General features: G+C 42.0%; 1 protein-coding gene across 1 annotated transcript; it reads right to left on the bottom strand.

The window, feature by feature from the left end:
• Positions 1-2,243: 2,243 nt before the first annotated feature.
• On the bottom strand, positions 2,244-6,449 carry LOC134935610 (putative nuclease HARBI1). Its single transcript, XM_063930551.1, has 5 exons — positions 5,517-6,449; positions 5,061-5,433; positions 4,730-4,751; positions 3,130-3,729; positions 2,244-2,330 (listed from the first exon to the last, which is right to left on the bottom strand). Exons 1-3 carry the CDS (start codon positions 6,259-6,261, stop codon positions 4,748-4,750), a joined length of 1,122 nt encoding a protein of 373 aa, XP_063786621.1. The 5' UTR covers positions 6,262-6,449; the 3' UTR covers positions 2,244-2,330; positions 3,130-3,729; positions 4,730-4,747.
• Between the last annotated feature and the right edge of the window lie 15,379 nt (positions 6,450-21,828).

The raw sequence follows: 21,828 nt of genomic DNA, 5'->3' as shown, positions 1-21,828 counted from the left end.
CTGGCATTTAACTGTAACTATATATAACTGTATGTAACTATGTTTTAACTACTTACTGTGTGAGTGTAACCATGTAACAATAGGTATACTGTACTTTGTAACATATTGAATCCATATCCTTTTTAATAACAAATATATACATCAATGAGCTTTGGAACTCAGATAATGTGTGGGTGTATTGTTTTTCTCTTATGGGATGCAGTGTTTTGCGATGTACAGCGCACTTTTATCGTATATGGTAATAAGATGCGCCTGGCGTCTGCAATATATATTAGAGCGGGCATATTAAATATTTGTGAGAAATCAATATGGCATTCTTAGATGGAGGCTGGTCCGCGATATCATGTCCTTAATGATGCACTGTACATTATAAACGCGACGCTGTGGTCGATCAGCTTGTGATGGATGCATCATAAAAGCTGAGAAAATCATATCCGTGTGTATTGTCGTGTTATTAGTAAGATGCTGATATGAAATTCAAGGGACAATGCGTTTCTCATAATATTTAAGATGCTAAAATGTATTTTTATTGTTGCAAAACAAGGTTCAAATAAGTCATATTGTGTTTGATTCAGATTGGATTGTTTATCTGTTTAAGTAGGTTTAAAAGTATATTTAAAAGTTGCTGCATAGCCTTGATATAGTTTTATTTTTAACTCAGGCCTAAAATAACTTCTGGTGCTTTTATGATGTGTGATTTCTTTGTGACAAAGGAAGCCGCATGGTCTGTCCTCCATTTTGGACTAACCACATCGCCTGTCCACCATTTTGTGTAACCCTCATGGATGTGGAAGGGGGAGGAGCAGCGACCATTTTGGAAAGGTCATTTTCTAAATGGCTGATTTTCACTGCTCAGAATAATCATCTCTCCTTGGTCACATCAAACACCATTTATGAGTTACCAATGCATTTATTTAACCTATGCCATAGTCAATTACAAATAGTTTCAGCTGGGCCTAGTGAGAGTTAATAGATGAATACTTAGTGTAAGAATTACACACACATATAAAAAAGGTTTTTTTTTTCTTTTACCTCTAGGATTCAGTTAACTCTGCTTGCTAGTTTAGGATAGCCATTGAAATGTTAATTAACCTGTCCCACTACCCTCTTGAACAGGCATATGAACCTCTGTTGATATGCAAATTACAGACTTTAAAGGAAATGCATTCATTCAGTAGGTGTGTACTGTGTGGGGGTTCTATGAGAGTCAAGTGATATATATTATATAAATATATATTATATATAATATTATTATAATTATGTGTGTGTTTATATCAGTGTATGTTCTGCAAGATAGCTATCCAATCTGAATCATATCAATTAAATTATTGATTATTGCTAGAGTCATTATAGATCTGTGTGAAATAGGATACATTTGTTGCTATATAGGTAAATTTATAGGTAAATTTGAAATAACAGGGGCCCTCATTCCGAGTTGGTCGCTAAGTTTTTCGTTCGCACAACATATTCGCAAAGTTGCGTTAGTGTAGTAAATTTGCGAACATCCGCCCCCAACGTATTTTTGCACATTCGTACGCAGTATTACACAAAGTGGGCGTACGCCAAATGACATCGCAGCAATGCGAAACCATCGCAGCATTGCGAAACTATCGCATTAACACATACTTCATCGTAAAATTACTAAGTTTTAGTATATTTACCCATCCATGTTAAAAGTGCACACTTTTGTGGACAAACGCACCACAATGCTTTTTTTTCCCCTATTCAGTGGAATTACACCTTTATGTTAAAAGTCCACAAGCCCTCCTCAATTACGAACCCAATTAGTGTAATTAATGTCAATGGTCCTGACCAATTAAGTCTCCAAAGTAAACCAGAAGAACACTTTGTAGCTCTAATTGGCCAGAAACATTGTTGTTTAAATTTGTAAAATATAGATATTGTAATTTTTATTGTTATAATGCAAATGTTTGAAGTATTGTGTATATGTGTAGTGTGTGAATAAATGTCTTTTCATGTATTTAAAAACCATAACCTCCTAACGAGTTTTGTGTGTGTAGAATTTTGTGTTTTATATTTTTATTTTTAAGCTTAAGTAAGATGTGTGAACTGTTTAAGGTCACCAATTTCTGCAAGGCAATGTGCTGTTCCTTTATAGCATAAATAAGCACAACACCCACTTAACTTCAACAATTTTTTTATTTTTTTTATTTGTTTTTTTGTTTTTTTAAGAAACTTTTAACAAAATTAAAATAAAAATATCACAGATTTTTTTTCTATTGCCTCGATATCTGCTAACACTTCCCTTAAATGGGCTTTCAGCCGCCCTAAAAGTTCAGGCAAAGTGCTGGGATCTCCAACTGCAGAATCTGAAAAGAAGAGTCAAAGAAAACATTAATAACTTACTCACATTACCTATTATACAAGCAGGGCACAAAGCACACTTTAATGCAGGCCTGGCCAAACTGATGCCCTCCAGCTGTTGTGAAACTACATAGACCAGCATGCCTTGACACAGTTTTGGGGACAGAGAATGCAAAACGGTGTCAGGGCATGCTGGAATGTGTAGTTTCTCAGCAGCTGTATGTCCGCAGTTTGGAGAGGCCTGCTTTAATTCCTAAGTGACGACATCATGGCTGTTTTCAAGATAAATCAGTAGCAGAACAACACACAAGCCTGCTCAGCAATCTTTTTTTGTTTATTACAAGAAAGTGGACCACACCATGGGGTACATTTATTACTACTGGAGTTCTATTTAAGAAGGGACGTTGCCCATAGCAACCAATAAAAATAAAAATATTATCTTGTAAAAGTGGACTTACAAATTTAAACTATAATCTTATTGGTTGCTATGGGCAACGTCCCATGTTAAAGAGAACTCCACTTAAGTAGAAATGTTACCATCAAAACTGAGCACAGATAAACCATGTTGTCCTGGCAACCCTGTTGAACTAATGAGTGTCGACCTAGAGTGGACACACAAAACATTGCACACATAACACTACATATAATGACACTCTTTAAAAATTCAATGCAACATGTACACCATGAATAATAACTCTTTTTTTTTTTTCCTTGGTAGCGTATTCCCAACAGTACAACAGGGCATGTTTTGAGATTGTAAGTCTAAGTAGGTAATCATTATTGTAAAAATGTAAAAACACTTACTTTCCTCCACAACATTGTCACTTAGCCCATCTGGGGCTTCTTCTGCCCATTCGCTGGGTGGTGATGCCAGCTGGATGGGGGAAGGCGGCTGGATGGGGGAAGGAGGAGGGATTGGGGAAGGAGGAGGGATGGGGGAAGGAGGAGGGATTGGGGATGTGATTTCAGAGGGTGGGTCTGATTGAGAGGGCGAGGGGGGCGGAGAGAATGTTAGGCCAATAGAGGGTGAGGGGGGCTGAGAAGGTGATTTGGAAGTTGAAGGAGAAGGGGTATGGGAAGGAGGAGAAGGGGTCACAGAAAGAGAAGGAGAGGTGGGGTGAGAAGGGGAGTGGAAAGTGGAGTGGGCCTGGGAAGCTGAGGGTGACTGGGAAGCTGAGGGGGATTGGGAAGCTGAGGGGGACTGGGAAGCTGAGGGAGACTGGGAAGCTGAGGGGGACTGGGAAGCAGAGGGGGATTGGGAAGCTGAGGGGGACTGGGAAGCTGAGGGGGATTGGGAAGGGGAGGGGGAGTGAGAAGGGGAGGGGGACTGGGAAGTGGAGGGGGAGTGAGAAGGGGAAGGGGGCTGAGATGGTGCCTCATGTGTTGCTTGCCGTTGTGGTCGTCCTATAATGATATTTGTGTTAAAATTTAATTTGCATGTTAAATTACATACTAAACAATTGTAAATTTCACTGTTCTGTTCCATGTAAAAGACACAGTGGTTTTTTTTAAACAAAAAAAAAAAAAAATTCCTCTTCATGTTGCCCACAGCAAACTAAATGAGTCCAAACAATTATTTGGACGCTCATTCCTTAATCTATTCCATTGAGTCATATTGATTGGTCTAGGCAACATCACCAGATCACTATTCAAGCCACCTTCTTATATAGACAGCACTGATCAAGTTTTTTGGTACAGTTTCCTGCCTGGTTTTTTTTTCAGGAAAACATGCACTTGTTTGGTGACATTTTGCTACAGTCAGTACTGTTTGCCCTAACCACACACACTGTCCTATTGTAAAAAAATGTTCACTCAGTGTTGCAATTAGCCTACCACTTAGTGTAAATTTGCACAATTTATGCTATTAATCTTATGTAATGTAACTTACTGCGTGCATGCATTGCGCGGATTTGCTGCCGGATCTCCGCCAACAGCTCTGGAGTCCTCCTGCGGAGATCACTCCATCTCCTCTCCAACTGTATTATTGTCCGCCTGCTGCGGACGCGAGAACGCAGCAGGCGGCGGACCTCCGCGTAGGCCTCGCGATTAACCCGATTTGGGATGAAGCGCCCAACGCGGCCTACGCGGCGGTCCATCACCGCAACCAGGACGCGGAGCTCCCGCCTGGTGAAAGGTGCCGCACGCATCATGGCAATGGCGTTTTCCTTATTTGGGCATATATTTATAGTGTCTGCTAGCATGTGATTGGTCCAAAATCTATGCTGTAATTTCTAATAACTTTATTGATCTTTGCAATGCTGGGAAGAGCAGAGTGTTAATTAGCACGAGCGGAAATACGCATTCGCAGAAGGAATTTTAAAAAAAATAAAACATAAAACAAAACAAACAGACACAGACACACACACAGTTTTGGGTAAATTCAGATACATATCTGTGTACTCACCACAGTTTGTGTGATCATTCAGCTGGACAGTCACAAAGTGGACAACATTAAGTTTCATTTGTTTGTGTGTTTGTTGAAATAAACAGGATTTTAGGATAGAAAACAAATAAGGACACTATTTAGCAACATCACAGTATTGTTTTTGCAAATAACACATTGTAAGCTTAACGTGTTAACGGATTTAGTGGCAAATAAATATTACATATTCCAACGCCAAAAAATAATTACCCAATGGCCTTACAATAGCAAACAAAATGACAAAATTAATCAAAATACAAAAGCATACTGTGGTTTTATTTTGATTAAAAAAGAAAAACTTAAAACACTATACCTGAAATATTCCGCAACAATGCTTGCCCTGACTTGGCTCCCCCTCCGTGTAACACTCCCCCCACCGAAGTGTCGGACAACCCCTGGCTCCTCATCAGGCAATTCCTCTGTCTGAGGAAGCTCTACGCTACTCCTTACCGCGATGTTGTGTAGTATAGCGCACAGGACCACTAGTTTACTTGCCATCTCCGGCGAATACATGATGTCGCCACCAGTGCGGTGGAGCACACGAAACCGCCCTTTAAGGACCCCAATTGTGCGCTCCACCAGCTGCCTAGTGGCAGTAAGCGCGGAGTTAAATGCCGTCTGTGGTCCTGGCCTGGGATTACGGTAAGGAGTCATGAGCCAGGGGGTGCAAGGATATCCACGGTCTCCTGTTTGATGATAAACCAAAATTAGAAATAGTCTATTTTTTTAAAAATTAAAATATTTTACACAAAATTGTGCAACAACTCACCCAATAACCACATGTCTGCTCGTTGACTTGATCTTAATCTGTGCCATATCCCTGATTGTCTAATGACATACGCATCATGGGAACTTCCAGTAAACTTTGCATTCAGGGAAAGGATCTGGAGGGATGGCCCACAAACAACCATTACATTCAGAGAATGAAACAGTTTCCTGTTTCTATAAATTTCTTCATTATGTTTTGGTGGCTGAATAGCTACATGTGTGCCATCCACAACCCCAATAACATGTGGGAAGCGACTACCACCTTCCTCAAATTGCCGCTTCACCACATCTAGGGCACCAACATCCAAAGGCATAGCAATAAATTGCTTCACACGCTTTAGGAAAGCCTGGCAGACACGCCGCAGGACCTTACTGAACTGGCCCTGCGACATGCCAACCAGGTCTCCTACCACATGCTGATAAGAGCCTGTAGCCAAAAAATGTAACACAGCAAGGAATTGTGTCAATGGTGGTATTGCTGTAGGATACCGAATTTCAGACTCCAGATCACTCTCTATTATGGAGAGAGTGTCTAGGATTAGATTTGGTGGCAGCCAGTATCTACGTACAACCACATCATCTGGCATCCCAAAAAGTAGGACACGGGGTCGGAAAATTGGTGGCCTAGCACGCCTCCGTTGCCTTGGTTGATGAGGAGCCGGTTGTGGTTGTGGGGCTGGCGGTTGGGGTGGGAGTGCTGGCGTGGGTTGGGGAGGTAGGGCTTCGGCAGCAATAAATATTGACATCACACACTTTAAAAAATAAAACAAAAAAAGGTTGAATAAGACAAAAACAAAGTCCAAAAAATATACAACCAAAATTTAAAAAAAAAAAGGGGGTGTCAACTTACTGCAGGAGCGTAAGACATTTTTTCTGAGTTCAATTCAGGAACAAAAGGAATATTATCACAAAAAAGATAAACAAAATTATTTTTTTGATGAAAGCTACATATGTTAAATTGTAAATGTAAAAAATAGTATTAAAAAAAAAATCACAGCATCAAACACATCACAAACACCTACTAAAAAATAATGACTAATTGGTTTAAAAAATTACAATAAAACAAACAAAAAGTTAGCCCTTTAGTAGCTAGTCCAGCCAAGAACAACACTACTTTGCTGATCAATCCTGGTAAAAAACATAGCATTTATTAACAAGATGGAAAACAAACATTATCAAAACACTTTGAACAAACACAAACAGGCACCAACACAAGCCCAGGGAACTTACCAGATCCAAAATAACTAAAGGACCAATTTGTGTTATATAGCACACAAATTTGAAATAATAGACTAGGGTTACGTCACCCAAAACAATTCTCCTACAAGAGACCAAAAATGACAGTCAAAAACAACATACAGACCATTAACACAAACAGGCACCAACACAGGCCAAGGGAACTTACCTGATCCAAAATAAAGAAAGGACCAATTTGTGTTATATAGCACACAAATTTGAAATAATAGACTAGGGTTACGTCACCCAAAACAATTCTCCTACAAGAGACCAAAAATGACAGTCAAAAACAACATACAGACCATTAACACAAACAGGCACCAACACAGGCCAAGGGAACTTACCTGATCCAAAATAAAGAAAGGACCAATTTGTGTTATATAGCACACAAATTTGAAATAATAGACTAGGGTTACGTCACCCAAAACAATTCTCCTACAAGAGACCAAAAATGACAGTCAAAAACAACATACAGACCATTAACACAAACAGGCACCAACACAGGCCAAGGGAACTTACCTGATCCAAAATAAAGAAAGGACCAATTTGTGTTATATAGCACACAAATTTGAAATAATAGACTAGGGTTACGTCACCCAAAACAATTCTCCTACAAGAGACCAAAAATGACAGTCAAAAACAACATACAGACCATTAACACAAACAGGCACCAACACAGGCCAAGGGAACTTACCTGATCCAAAATAAAGAAAGGACCAATTTGTGTTATATAGCACACAAATTTGAAATAATAGACTAGGGTTACGTCACCCAAAACAATTCTCCTACAAGAGACCAAAAATGACAGTAAAAGCAATGAAGCACAGGTTTATTTGCACAAATGGACTAGCAAAATATATATGTGTAAAAAAGACTAACAAACAATCAACATAAAATAAAAACTTTTTAAAAAAACAAAAAACAACAAGACGAATTCCAGAATACTCACAAACGTAAATTCGCAGACAAAATGCTACACTGTCTATATTCTAAACGCAAACGAAAGGACAAATGTATGCTTGACAATTACTCACCTGGAAAAATCCTATAGCACCTTCACGCACAAGCCAACAAACTCAACAGTGAAAGAAACTCCAAACTACCTACACTCACAGCGTGCAAAGTAGGCCCTTAAATAAGCAGTGCAATCAGTAACCAGATTAACATTGTACACCTGTGTGAATTAACGCGACGCACGTAGGTATAAATAAGCACACACCTCGGCGTACACACGTCATCGCAAACATGGCTTCTCGTGAGCAAATCGCAGCAGAGATGGACCGCATTGCAGAGCAGCAGATGGCATTGCGGAAAAGACGCCTAGATTGCCAAAGGCGCATGTTGGAATACGCCTCTGCGGATGTTGAAGAGGCAGGACCTAGTACTCTGCAAATGTCTGCTTCTGAACCCCAACAATTGACTGGGGATACCCTGCCACACACACATAGTGACCAAACTGAGGGAGAATTGGCTTTAGCCACACAAACACAACAGACAGAAGCTGCTAGTGAGGAGGAAGATGGTGATGACCAACAAGAAGAAACCTCACAGGCTACCTCCAGACGGAAGAAAAGACAGCCTGCATTCACTAAGAGGGAGTTGCGTGTTTTGGTCACGCAGGCCATGTCCAAAATCCATAGAGGCCCCAAAAACATGGGGGCTGCTTCAAAAGATCGCATCTGGAGAGACATCACAAAATCTGTGAATGAAGTTGGCTCTGTCGTCAGAACATCACAGGAAGTGAGACGACGGTAAGTGCATCTTGACAGTCATTTTTCTGTGATAAGTTGACTAAAAAATGTAGTTACATGTGATGTTATGTCTAGCAAACACAAGCAGAACACGTGTCCTATATATTAGCTTAGACAAATAATAAGACTCTACTTTGTCCCTCTTTCACAATACATATGTAGGTGGGCCGACTTCAAATCCCGCCTGAAGGCAAAGAGGGCTGCGGAGTGGAATGCCTCAAGGGCTACAGGTGGAGGAGCACCTGTCGCTGTGGAGTATACTGACTTGGAGGAGATGGCGATGCCCTGTGTCAGTTATGAGGAGGGCCAAGGGGTGTCTCATATGGACACGGACCTGCCTGAGATCCTGACGGGACATGACTTGGAAGGTAAGTTTACACATTTAGTTGTCTGTAATTTTGACTGTATTTATAATAATAAACTAATTTTGTATCCTACTTTTTCCCCACACATTCTTCTATTTGCTTGCCACAAAACACAGCACAGGGGGGTGATCCGTTTGAGTCACAGGACGGTTATGTGGTTGAGGCTGAAGTGGAGGGACCTAGTGAGTCTGGCAGTGTGGGCCAACAAATCCCACCTCTGCAGGTTCCTACTGGCCCCCCCACCCAACCCTCTGCTATCCCGGAGATCCTGCTTGAAATCGCTAGGTATGGTGAGAGCCTAAATCGGTTTCAAGACGGGGTCATCCGGGAGGTAAGCCAGATAGCTGTCCGGCTCACTGAGCACCGAACCTGTGTTGAGCAAGGTGTTGCTCAACTCTGCCAACGTCTGGCAGAGATCAGGCAGGGCCAAGAACAACTTGCCTCCTCATTCCAAAGCCTTGCAAATAACATCTTGCAAGGGCTCCAGGCCATCGCTGTCTCCCTTGCCCACAGTGGCAGAGAGCCACCCACATCGGCTCCCTCCCCTGCCCCTGCCCAGGAAGAACAGCCCACTGGGCAGGCCCAACGAAGGTCGCTCCGCAGACCTTCCAAAGAAGAACAGCCTCAGGCGGGGAGAAAAAGAAGAAAATGATGTCTCTCCAGATGGGCAGCACCCATGTTTTTGATGTTGCCTCTATGTATTTTTGGAGTTGGCTTGTGTGGCCAGAATGGATAACTCCCTCTTAGTGAAATGTATTCTTTCTGTTTGGATGTATTGTAGCCTGTGAGTTTATGTGTATAAACACCAGAGCCATCTTCCTCTTACTAGTGTGCTATGTATTGTTGTGTTTGTGTGGTGGATCCTAATTCTTTCTCATTTGGTTTAAAATTTGTGTGTGGCAGGGTGTGTCATGTTTTATTTATGCTTAAAAAATATACTTTTGTCAGAAGCAGAATTTTGCAGAGTACTGAGTTCTGCTATCTAATGATTGTCAGTGCCATCTGCTTGCTGCTTGGTCCATCTCTGCCTGTGCGACTCACGTGGAGCCATGTTGTTTAAATGTTGTGAAATATTATTATAGTAATAAAAAACATATTTTAAAAATTTGTGCAGTTTCTTCAAGGTAATGCAGTTCCAGAAAGATTAGGTCAGCATATAGACACTTGTAGACCAATCTGCAAATTCTCCTTAAAAATTGCAAAAAACAAAAAAAAAAGGTATGCTTTGCACCACACTTTAATGTCCATATTAAGTAAACAGACACAACGCTTTTTATAAATATCTATGGTCAACAGGACATCATTTCAAACATTGTCAGATATTATAATCAAATATTATTGTGACTTTTAAGACTAAATTAAAGTGTATGCTGCATTATGTGGGTGTTGGATTATTTGTAAAAAATTTTGCAGATTTCAAACACTTTCACAAATATTTTCACTTGTTTGTATTTGGGAGTCTTCCACACATTAAAACAATTTAAAAAAATGCTTACACAACAACTTCAACAAAAATCACACCCTTATTTGGCAGTGTGTGAGATTTATATGTGAGTAGAATAAACATGTAATGTGTGTTCAGACAATTGCTGGTTGGTAACTTTCATCTGCTCATTAATTAACAAGTAATTGGACATCAGATGAATGTGCTATCCAATTAACTGCTAATTACTGCATACACACTTGTACCAGTACTTCGCAAATGTAGAGTAACTGCAGACCTACTCGGCTGCTGCGTGAATGTTGCTACGGTTTCCTATGTTAGTTTTAACAGCGACAATGTTTATTTGCGAAAAACACGCCCATTGCGAGTTGCATACTCCCACACTGTACGCCCACTTTCACGCCCATGTCGGAGCATTGCGAAGTCTCGCCTCTGCCACGCCCACGCCACTCCTCGTTTTCGTTTGCCAGTTACGGCTTTTTTTTTTCTGAGTAATTTTGCACAGTTGTCGTACGTATGTACTCGCGCATGCGTAATCACGCATTTGCGCATGCGCAGATACTTACATTTCGTACATTTGCGTTGCGAAGACTCTTAGCGACCAACTCGGAATGAGGGCCAGTATTTTAAGGAAGTAAGCATAAAGACACAAATGCAGTTCTGCATAAAAGTTTATACAGAACAAGTTGTGTCTAGTGGGCAATAGTAATTAGTATTGTTCACATTTATAGAGCTGTGTGATTTATTGCGGACGCAGGGTTTTGTACACGTGTCTCGGCAAAGTAAAGGATTGCGCACGCAGCCTAAGGGACACGCACGGTCGCATGTTTACGCAAAGTGCGTAAGAATGCGGGCGCTGAGTACAAATTATACAATAGTGTCGTTTAGTTCAAAGGTGGGATAGTAGACATTTAATACAATAGCACATAACTATCAGATTTCAAAAGCAGGTTACTCTAAATTTAGTTTAAAAAAAAAACTGTATTGCCTCTGGGGTAAAGCTGCCTATCTGAATGAATCCAAATTTTCTGTACAGAAAAGACAAAGTGTACTTGAGTGAGCGAACTTAGGAGAGAGTGGATTTGAACTCCGGAAATCGGGTCCCGTGGTACACCAAGCAGGATGAGGCTTGGTTGCGTGAGGCGGCTGACTCACGTTAATATATACTGAAATACGCAAATCGTGAAGAGATTTGCAGAGGAGCGTAATAGGGAATTGTGCATTGTGTAGTACTGAAGGAAAAAGATTTATTGAAAAGGTTTTTTGTTACGCTCCGGGCTGTGTGTCACAGTTTGTACATTGACCCGTGGTCGTACAGCAGATAGGTAACAAGTACCTATACGCTGTTCGATTGGACCGCGCGTTTGTGGGTGTGATACATAGCGCAACTTGATATCCCTTTTACGAGCTTTTGCGTAAAATCGCGGTATCACAAGTGCTGAGTAGAGCATACGCAAGCGTGATTTGTGTATAAGTGTATAGGGAGTTTTCGCTGGTCTCTTTCAGGAAAATCTCCAACGGCGGATATTTACTGGAAAGGGTAAGTCACTCCCAACACTTCCAGTAAATAGAAACTAGATAGGGCCTCACTGGATATGCAGTGTTCATTATTGAAGTGAGTTGTGGTATTTAGCGGAGATGGAGCGAGTGAAAGCGCTAGGTGTCTTTCACCGTCTATTGTATTGTGCATTTGGGGATTGCGCTTATTGGCAAAAAGTCCGCGATGGGATCCAATTGCACAAGCAGTGGGCGTTTGGTAGCTAAGGTTCAGGCTGAAGAGGTGCGACCAAAAGCGTCAGCAAGGTTTATTATGTGTGAAAAATATGGGTCACACACGGAGGCTTTTTGCAATGAATGGGTATGTATGACTGACAAAGATAGGGTACCATTCCCTAAGGTGAGCAGCTTTGAACCAGAGGTATTGCAGAACTTAAGGATAAGAATATGTCTGATAAAATCCCGAAAACAAAGGGTCAGACATACAAATTGTTTAAACCTGTGACAGCAAGAGGGGTTGGTGAGTTTGAACCAAATGTATTGCAGGTGGTATGTCTAACCAAAGTCATATAAGACAAGAATGGAAATATACAGTAAGAACTGTTTGAACTTGTAGCAACAATAAATAAGTAGGAAGAAAAAAAAAAATAGAATGCAAGTACATCGCCATATGTAGATGTGGAAGCAGTTACGGCCAGCATACAAACTATAGAAAATAATAAAAATATGAAAAATATGACTGTAACCTATATATGTACTAATGAATGTTGAAGTTTTATTTAGGAGAAGGTGACCTGATTGTTTTCAGCCATTTCTCATGTACCCAGAGGAGTATCCAACCGGTAAAAGAAGAGCAGTAGCCTGTGGGGGAAGTGGCTGAGACCAGTGGAACAGGTAAGTATGGTATCATTCGTGTACATATATAGTAAAATGAAAAAATAAAACTAAAAAAAATCAAGAAAGTAACGTCAGAGATGGAGAAAAAAAAACCTGTCTGCACATTAGTATTTGCCAGTAGGAAAGCGGGCAGAGACAAGGTAACCCCCGGGTATTTCTTTCAGTTACCATATAAGAAGTATTCATTCCTAGTAATGCCCCTAGTAAAGATGAGTTTGGAAATGTTTGTTGGACCATGTACAGACCCCTAATACGGGATGAGAAGGATTGAATGAAATACTTCGCATGACCTAGAAGCTTGTTAAACTTTTTTTGTTTTTGTCTTTTGCAGAAATAGAAAACTCTGCATCTGGATAAGATCAGTGGTAAACACTAATTCGGCAAATGGGAGATGGCTGTCTCTGTGCAAATGGACGGGCTCAATAAGGCATTGAGTGTCAGGGTGCAGACTTCTTTGCAAAATTGGAAAGGTCACAGTAGCTAATCTTAGATAGTGTGCTATTGAACATCACAAGAATAGTGCTAGGCGCAGTGAACAACAGGTGGAGAGGTTGAGGATGGTAAGTATACTGGCACATACAGGAAAGACCCATCAGTCCAAACCCCAGATCCAGATCCCTAATGGTCAATAATATGTTACACTTGTAGGAAGAAAGGGCATTTTGCCAGAGATTGTAGGAGTAGTAGGACACATAGTCAATATAGATCCCCTAGACAGAAAACACAAGCCACATTATTAAACACATAGACGGGACCAAGGTACACATATAGTAAGGAATCATAAGCCATATAGAAAACACAGATTCGGTTAATGGGAAGAACAGAATAAATGCAACTTACTAATGTTACATTTCACTGTTCTAGATGCATCTCCATCACAGGTAGAGGAAATTATCTCACAGATACCGGGTTCCCTATGAATTTAGGATGGACAGGACACTGGATTGATGGCTGGGATAGTCCCAGTAGAGATAAGAAACACAGACATTTTTTTAATGGGAGTAGACCAAGTAGAGAATCACTTCCCCATAGTGCCCAATCCAGTTGTCAAATTTTTTATAAAATCTTCTTCACCTCTACAAACTCATCTGTCACCAACCTCTATTCTGTTTCTCTACAGTTTTCTTCTTCATCTTTTGCATTCACGCAGGGTGGTACAATACATGGACCCAATTACAGTTCAAACTCCACATGCCTAGGTCCTTCAGAGTTCTGCCCGAACCCAGTATATCTCAACAGAACGATGACACCAGTAGGGTGGAGAATGGGAATACTGGTGAAGGGAAATTTTGTATAGACACTGATATGCCTGTTGGTGAATGGCAAACCTGACATTTTCCTTTTCATTTTCTTCTTTTTCTCCTCTAGAGATGTTTCTTTTTTCTTTTTTTCTTATTTGAGTTATGCTCATGGTACTCTACATTGCAAACACAGAAGAGGTAAATTAAGATACAAAAAATTTGTGTTCCCTGCAGGAAGAGGCAGTCTGGAGGACAAAGGGGTATGGCCAGGAGTCCTCAGGACTGTGGGAAGGTGGACACAGTAGCCAGTAGCCCCCAGAGCATACCTTCCAAGTCTAGATGAGGTGGCACACGGTCTGACTCATCTAGGCAAAGAGGGAAGGTGCAGGCTGATGAGAGTCTACTGGTGTGCGCCAGGATTCTATTCTCATGCAGGTAAAGAGAGTAATGACCTGTCTTACTTGCTTGAGGAAGAATATTGGTAAAGCAATACCAACAGAGCCATCCCATATCCATCCTGCAGACGGATCTTTTCAGGAAATACAAATCTACTTCGTACAGTTAACACCCTTTAGGAATTATTGTTATGTATTGGTGTGCACTGATATTTTCTCAAACTGGGTAGAGGCATTTCCTGCCGCCACGGATGCTGCTGTGTTTACCACAAAGAAAAAATTTGCAGAAATTTGTGTGTAGATAATGGTACCCCTAGAAGTAGGAGCAAAGCCTGAAATTGTACTATTGTGATCATAGATACTGCCACTAGTATTATGTAGCTTCGGAACCACTCCCAGATCTTCACTTAACGAATCACCCTCTTCGAAATTTGTTTTTGTTTTAGTATTTGTGATTTTTGGTTGTTTTTGGAAGACAACCTCATGTCATGATTGATCCGCACAATGATCAGAAATACACCAATGAGGTGACAGTACAGTACCTTATTGAGATGAGCCAGCATTTGAGAACTTGACAAAGAACTTGAAACTGTAGATTGCTGGTATGCCAAATGCTAACTGTCTTGATTGTGAACCAAGAGACTGTGTGATTGTTCTTACGCTCAGGTTGCCTAATAGACAGGTGGGAAGGACCATACCAAGATTTGTTGACAGCACTAAAGGTCGCCGAAAGAGAGACTTGGGTCCACTCATCCCACTGAAAGAAGGTCGCTGACCCGGAGAGAACTCGTGACAAAGTAGTTTATTGCTCACATTCATCGAGTTTGTGTGTTCGAAGTGAACTGTGTGTTTCAAGTGAACTGTGTGTTCAAAGAGCAAGGTGGAGAGCAAAGTGAACTGTGTGTTCCAAGTGAACTGTGTTTTCAAAGAGCAAGGCAAAGAGATCGCAAAAGTATCACCAGAGACTCTGTTCCGTGAAGACTGAGAGGCGGCACTGTTGAACACTACCTGAGCGTACTAAAGGATTGCAGAAAGACCAGTCATTGTAATTGATTTGTTATGAACAAGAGTTGTTTTGTTCTATTTCTCTTTTCTCTCTTTCCCGCTGACAAACATTTTCTTTCAGGATATTCTATTTTTGCGAGGTTTTTTTTATGAGGAGTCGAGTGTGGGACTGGAACTGGTTCTGTAGGAAGGAGTGATTTCCTTATAGGACCCCAGAATTAGCCAATCAGTTTGTTAAAGTCAGAGAAAAATCAAAGTTCTAGTAGTTATGGAGTTCAGAGGTAATCAGGAAGAATCAGAAAATGGCTATTCACACATTGCAGAGTGGCTCTCCCCGAACTCCGAAGGTTTATGTTATTTAGGAAGGACACTACTTATAACCCTTGTACAATGATTAAACAGACCTAGCATACGTTCCAGAAATGGAAACAATGTTCAGAAAATGATAGGAATATGTAGATCATGAAAATTTTATATGTCACTGTCACGATTTGTTTGTGTCCTCTTCATCTACCCAGCAGAACCTCAATCGAATCCAAACATCAGTGTACAAAGACGTAGGTACATGTATGTGTGAAATGTTCGTTGCAAATCAGACATTATAGGCCAAAGCACTGTCCCAGCATACTCTATAGGTTGAATGTTGTCCCACACCCAACCAGTGGTCCCGTGACCGCCGAGTGCATATAGAGGATGTCTCGTCCTCCTCCCTGTCCTCCCCAAATATAGTCAAGTGTCTGATTTGCGAAATGCATACATACTTGTGTCTAGGTCACCGATTATGGTATGAAATATTTTTTCTTTTGTTAATAATTGATGGCAGTTATTGTTTACTGCCAAAGGGTGGACTGTCGAAGTCAAAAATATTACATAAAGAGAACATACAAACTACACACATATGAGTCACTATACTTGCAAATATGCGCAGCGAGCACAGCAATATATGATAACACACGCATTTACACGGACATGCCACAGAGATGGATTCGACACTTATTTCATACAGTACATAATTATAATAATATCAAGCGCCGGACATCATGGTCATTTGGAATTATGTAATGAAGTGGTGTCATGTATGTGTATTATTTGAACGAAACCAGATACACCTGTCATGTTTGGTATTGAAGCAAGCAGATTGGTGTGTAGATTAATTTGATACTTGTTATTAAGTTGTAGGACATTGCAACAAATAGTTATGATTGTATGTATAAAAGCTAAAATCACTTTTATTAGAATAATAGATATTCCAAACAGGAAACTCAGGCCAGCCCTTTGGATGTCTTCAAGGCTGAATCTGATTACCATATACAAAGGAACTGGTGACTCATCGTGAGTCCCCTCCCCCAGAAACTAGATAACACTCTGCTGACCACACAGTCAGTCAGTTCCTGTTTGGTCTCAGAGGAAGATGAAGTCTACAGAGAGAGAGAGAGAGTCATATGGAGGGACAAACTTATATGAGAAAGATATGGTATTGTATCGCTGGCATTTAACTGTAACTATATATAACTGTATGTAACTATGTTTTAACTGCTTACTGTGTGAGTGTAACCATGTAACAATAGGTATACTGTACTTTGTAATATATTGAATCCATATCCTTTTTAATAACAAATATATACATCAATGAGCTTTGGAACTCAGATAATGTGTGGGTGTATTGTTTTTCTCTTATGGGATGCAGTGTTTTGCGATGTACAGCGCACTTTTATCGTATATGGTAATAAGATGCGCCTGGCGTCTGCAATATATATTAGAGCGGGCATTTTAAATATTTGTGAGAAATCAATATGGCATTCTTAATGTGTACCTGGCACATGGGGGGAGGCTATATTTGGTACTGGGGGCATGTGAGTACCTGGCACCGTGGGGAAATATCTGCCACTGGGGGGACATATGTGGCACTGGGAGCACAGCCCTAGCAACAAGCACTACCCCCTAGCAACGAGCATGACACCCAGTGCATGAAACCCTGGCAACGAGCATGACACCCTGAGCATGAAAACCCCTGGCACCGTGCATGGAACCAAGAGCATGAAACCCCTGGCAACGAGCAGGTAATTTAAAAGTAATTAGAAGCGTTACTGTAGGACTTAATGTGTAATGGGCATTGCAGTGTGTGGCATAATGTATCACGGACATTGCGGTGTGTGTCAAAATGTGTCACATGCATTACGGTGTGTGGCATAATGTATCACGGACATTGCGGTATGTGTCATAATGTGTCACAGGCATTACGGTGTGTGGCATACTATATCACGGGCATTGTGGTATGTGGTATAATGTCTCAGGGTCATTGCAGTGTGGCATAATGTATAACAGGCATTGCGGTATGTGGCATAGGGTATAACGGGCATTGCGGTATGTGTCACAGGCATTACGGTGTATGGTATACTATATCACGGGCATTGTGATATGTGGTATAATATCTCAGGGTCATTGCAGCGTGTGGCATAATGTATCACGGACATTGCGGTGTGTGTCATAATGTGTCAGGCATTACGGTGTGTTGTGTACTATATCACGGGCATTGTGGTATGTGGTATAATGTCTCAGGGTCATTGCAGTGTGTGTCATAATGTGTCCTAGGCACTGTATGTGCTATAATGTATCAGGGGCATTGCAGTGTGTGGCATAATGTATCACGGATATTGCGATTCCAGTCATAATGTGTCACAGGCATTACGGTGTGTGGCATAATGTGTCTGGGGCATTATGGTGTGTGCATATTGTGTCATGTGCATTATTGTGTGTGGCATAATGTCTTAGGGCAATTGCAGAATGTGGCATAATGTATACTGGGCATTACTATAAGGAGGAAAAATGACAAATAATGTAAGGGGCATGAATCAGGATTATTTTTCTTTCCTGTGGTGGCTAACGTCTGGGCGTGCAGGTTGCAAAACTGGGGTATAAGGTAGTCTTTTCCTGCAATGTCACGCCCCTTTATGCGAATCCACGCCCATTTCAATGAAGCCACGCCCCCTTTTTGTGTCCCTTCAGTAGTGCCAATTATGGGGGATGGGGGGGGCGCTGAAGAATTTTTTGGCTTGGGGGAGAAAAATTTCTAGTTACGCCACTGGCCGTGCAAACTTTGTATCAGTGTGTGATTCAAAAATACCCAGTGAGAAGGGTCATATCCACATCAGTGCAGCAGGTTTAAAGGCTCAATAGACCTCCCACCAAGCGAGGATGTCCCGCAGACCGCACACAGCTTGTACTGTATATGCACTTTTACTGCTAACCAGTGGCAGCTGCAGCAGCGACCATATACTGTAGTGCAGAGAGATCTCGCTTACACATATAACCTACTCCCGGATGGTAGCACAACACGGTAAGGAAAGGGGGATGTCCTGCTGTCAGCCAAGGTGTCTTAGTCCTGCTGATCCACCTTTCCTGCAAGCAGTAGCTCAAGCACAGCGAAGGGAGGGTACCGATCCTGCACTCATAATGACTCTGGATATCAACACAGAAGCTTGTAGCGCCAAGTGGAGAACTCCAGACATGATACAGTAACATAATGGGAGGAAATGTAATAGGGGGTGAGAATCAGGATGTGAGGGATTTTTTTGAGAATTCTCCTGTTTTGTTTTTTTTAAGTGGCAATCATTTACATGCCAAAACCACATTGATTTTGTCATGTAAATGATTGCCACTTTTACAAAAACAGGAGAACTTTCACAAATCTCTCACATCCTGATTCTCACATCCTATTGCATTCCCCCATTCACTCTGATACGTTTATGAACTTTCCCTTTAAAGAAACCGCCAAGAGAAAGGTGGAGAAACGCGCCAGAATGATTGTGTACAAGTACCAGAAAAACATATCTTTCAGGAATGGTGGCTGTTACAGGTGAAGCCCAACATAGTTGGACATTGGGAATCATGTGGTTATCTAGGTGTGCCCTAACGTTATAGAAACAAGGTGCTAGATACTGGCAAGGGACTGTTAATGGAGCCAATCAGAACCCCAGGACAGAGACAATTACTTAGACCGCAGCTGGATAGCAGCACAAATAAAGGAAGTGTCCCTGCTGCTTAGTAACAGCTAAGACCCTCAGGCAGTATGACAGCACAGTGCCCTTATTGAATAGAAACCGTCTGGACCTGCGAGCGGCTGCGGCGGATCCTCCAAACACAGAGCACCTGGAACTCTATTATAATAGAGATCCTACAGGAAAAACCAATGGTGAAGCTAGGCTTTCAGTTACCTGGGGCAAAAACTCAGTCTCTCTTCCCCCATCATTCCTCCTGTGTAATTAGTAGTCATCCTCTACCTATATGACCGCTATATAATGCAGAGACCATTGCAGTGACCATCATATAATACATAAAGCATCTCAGTGACCGCATTATAATGTAAAGCACGTTCCCAGCTGATGGAGCTGCTGAGTGAGGCACCATTTAACTCTGCGGCGGCCTCAGACAACCTCAGTGGCGACGGGGGCCCGGGATCCACCCTCCTGCGATACAGCCTGCTGACCCTGCACTTTAGTCACTGACACTGACTTAATTATTATTGAATAAGTCATTCTTCCTAAGGGATTATTAGTTCACTAGACTTATCAGTTTACTAATAACCCCTTAGGAAGAATGGCTGATTCAATAATAATTTAATTATGATTTTACAGCTTATGCAAGAACTAGTGTATTAGTGCAGATATCAAAACCATGATAAGACGTATATTAATATTTTTTGACATTTAAAGATAACTTATTGGATTGAACACAATCACAATGCTGATTGATAAATTATACTTTATTTCTCTAACGTCCTAAGTGGATGCTGGGGACTCCGTAAGGACCATGGGGAATAGCGGCTCCGCAGGAGACTGGGCACATCTAAAGAAAGCTTTAGGACTATCTGGTGTGCACTGGCTCCTCCCCCTATGACCCTCCTCCAAGCCTCAGATCTCTGTGCCCGAACGATAAGGGTGCACACTAGGGGCTCTCCTGAGCTTCTTAGTGAAAGTTTTAGATTAGGTTTTTTATTTTCAGTGAGACCTGCTGGCAACAGGCTCACTGCATCGAGGGACTAAGGGGAGAAGAAGCGAACTCACCTGCGTGCAGAGTGGATTGGGCTTCTTAGGCTACTGGACATTAGCTCCAAAGGGACGATCACAGGCCCAGCTTGGATGGGTCCCAGAGCCGCGCCGCCGGCCCCCTTACAGAGCCAGAAGAGGTCCGGAAAATCGGCGGCAGAAGACGTCCTGTCTTCAACAAGGTAGCGCACAGCACTGCAGCTGTGCGCCATTGCTCTCAGCACACTTCACACTTCGGTCACTGAGGGTGCAGGGCGCTGGGGGGGGGGCGCCCTGAGACGCAATAAAAACACCTTGGATGGCAAAAAAATGCATCACATATAGCTCCTGGGCTATATGGATGCATTTAACCCCTGCCAGAATCCATAAAAAAGCAGGTGAAAAGTCCGCGAAAAAGGGGCGGAGCCTATCTCCTCAGCACACTGGCGCCATTTTCCCTCACAGCTCCGTTGGAGGGAAGCTCCCTGTCTCTCCCCTGCAGTCACTACACTACAGAAAGGGTTAAAAAAAGAGAGGGGGGCACTAATTAGGCGCAGTATTAACTATACAGCAGCTATAAGGGGAAAAACACTTATAGAAGGTTATCCCTGTGTATATATATAGCGCTCTGGTGTGTGCTGGCAAACTCTCCCTCTGTCTCCCCAAAGGGCTAGTGGGGTCCTGTCCTCTATCAGAGCATTCCCTGTGTGTGTGCTGTATGTCGGTACTTTTGTGTCGACATGTATGAGGAGAAAAATGATGTGGAGACGGAGCAGATTGCCTGTAATAGTGATGTCACCCCCTAGGGGGTCGACACCTGAGTGGATGAACTGTTGGAAGGAATTATGTGACAGTGTCAGCTCTGTATAAAAGACAGTGGTTGACATGAGACAGCCGGCTACTCAGCTTGTGCCTGTCCAAACGTCTCATAGGCCGTCAGGGGCTCTAAAGCGCCCGTTACCTCAGATGGCAGATATAGACGCCGACACGGATACTGACTCCAGTGTCGACGGTGAAGAGACGAATGTGACTTCCAGTAGGGCCACACGTTACATGATTGAGGCAATGAAAAATGTTTTACACATTTCTGATAATACGAGTACCACCAAAAAAGGGGTATTATGTTCGGTGAGGAAAAACTACCTGTAGTTTTCCTGAATCTGAGAAATTAAATGAGGTGTGTGATGATGCGTGGGTTTCCCCCGATAACAACGGATAATTTCTAAAATGTTATTGGCATTATATCCTTTCCCGCCAGAGGTTAGGGTGCGTTGGGAAACACCCCCTAGGGGGGTTAAAGCGCTCACACGCTTGTAAGGGCTCTACCTTCGCCTGAGATGGCCGCCCTTAAGGATCCTGCTGATAGAAAGCAGGAGGGTATCCTAAAAGGTATTTACACACATACTGGTGTTATACTGCGACCAGCAATCGCCTCAGCCTGGATGTGCAGTGCTGGGT

Source organism: Pseudophryne corroboree, chromosome 6 (assembly GCF_028390025.1).
Source record: "Pseudophryne corroboree isolate aPseCor3 chromosome 6, aPseCor3.hap2, whole genome shotgun sequence".
NCBI classification, from domain to species: domain Eukaryota; kingdom Metazoa; phylum Chordata; class Amphibia; order Anura; family Myobatrachidae; genus Pseudophryne; species Pseudophryne corroboree.
The sequence above is the reverse complement of the archived record's forward strand: the minus strand, read 5'-3'. Positions and strand labels throughout refer to the sequence as shown.

Excerpts from the sequence above, each read along its gene's own strand:
- LOC134935610 (XM_063930551.1), bottom strand. The coding sequence starts at position 6,261 with ATGTCAATATTTATTGCTGCCGAAGCCCTACCTCCCCAACCCACGCCA. Across the intron at positions 5,434-5,516 it reads AGCAGACATGTGGTTATTGG|GAGACCGTGGATATCCTTGC; the intron begins GTGAGTTGTTGC and ends ATCATCAAACAG.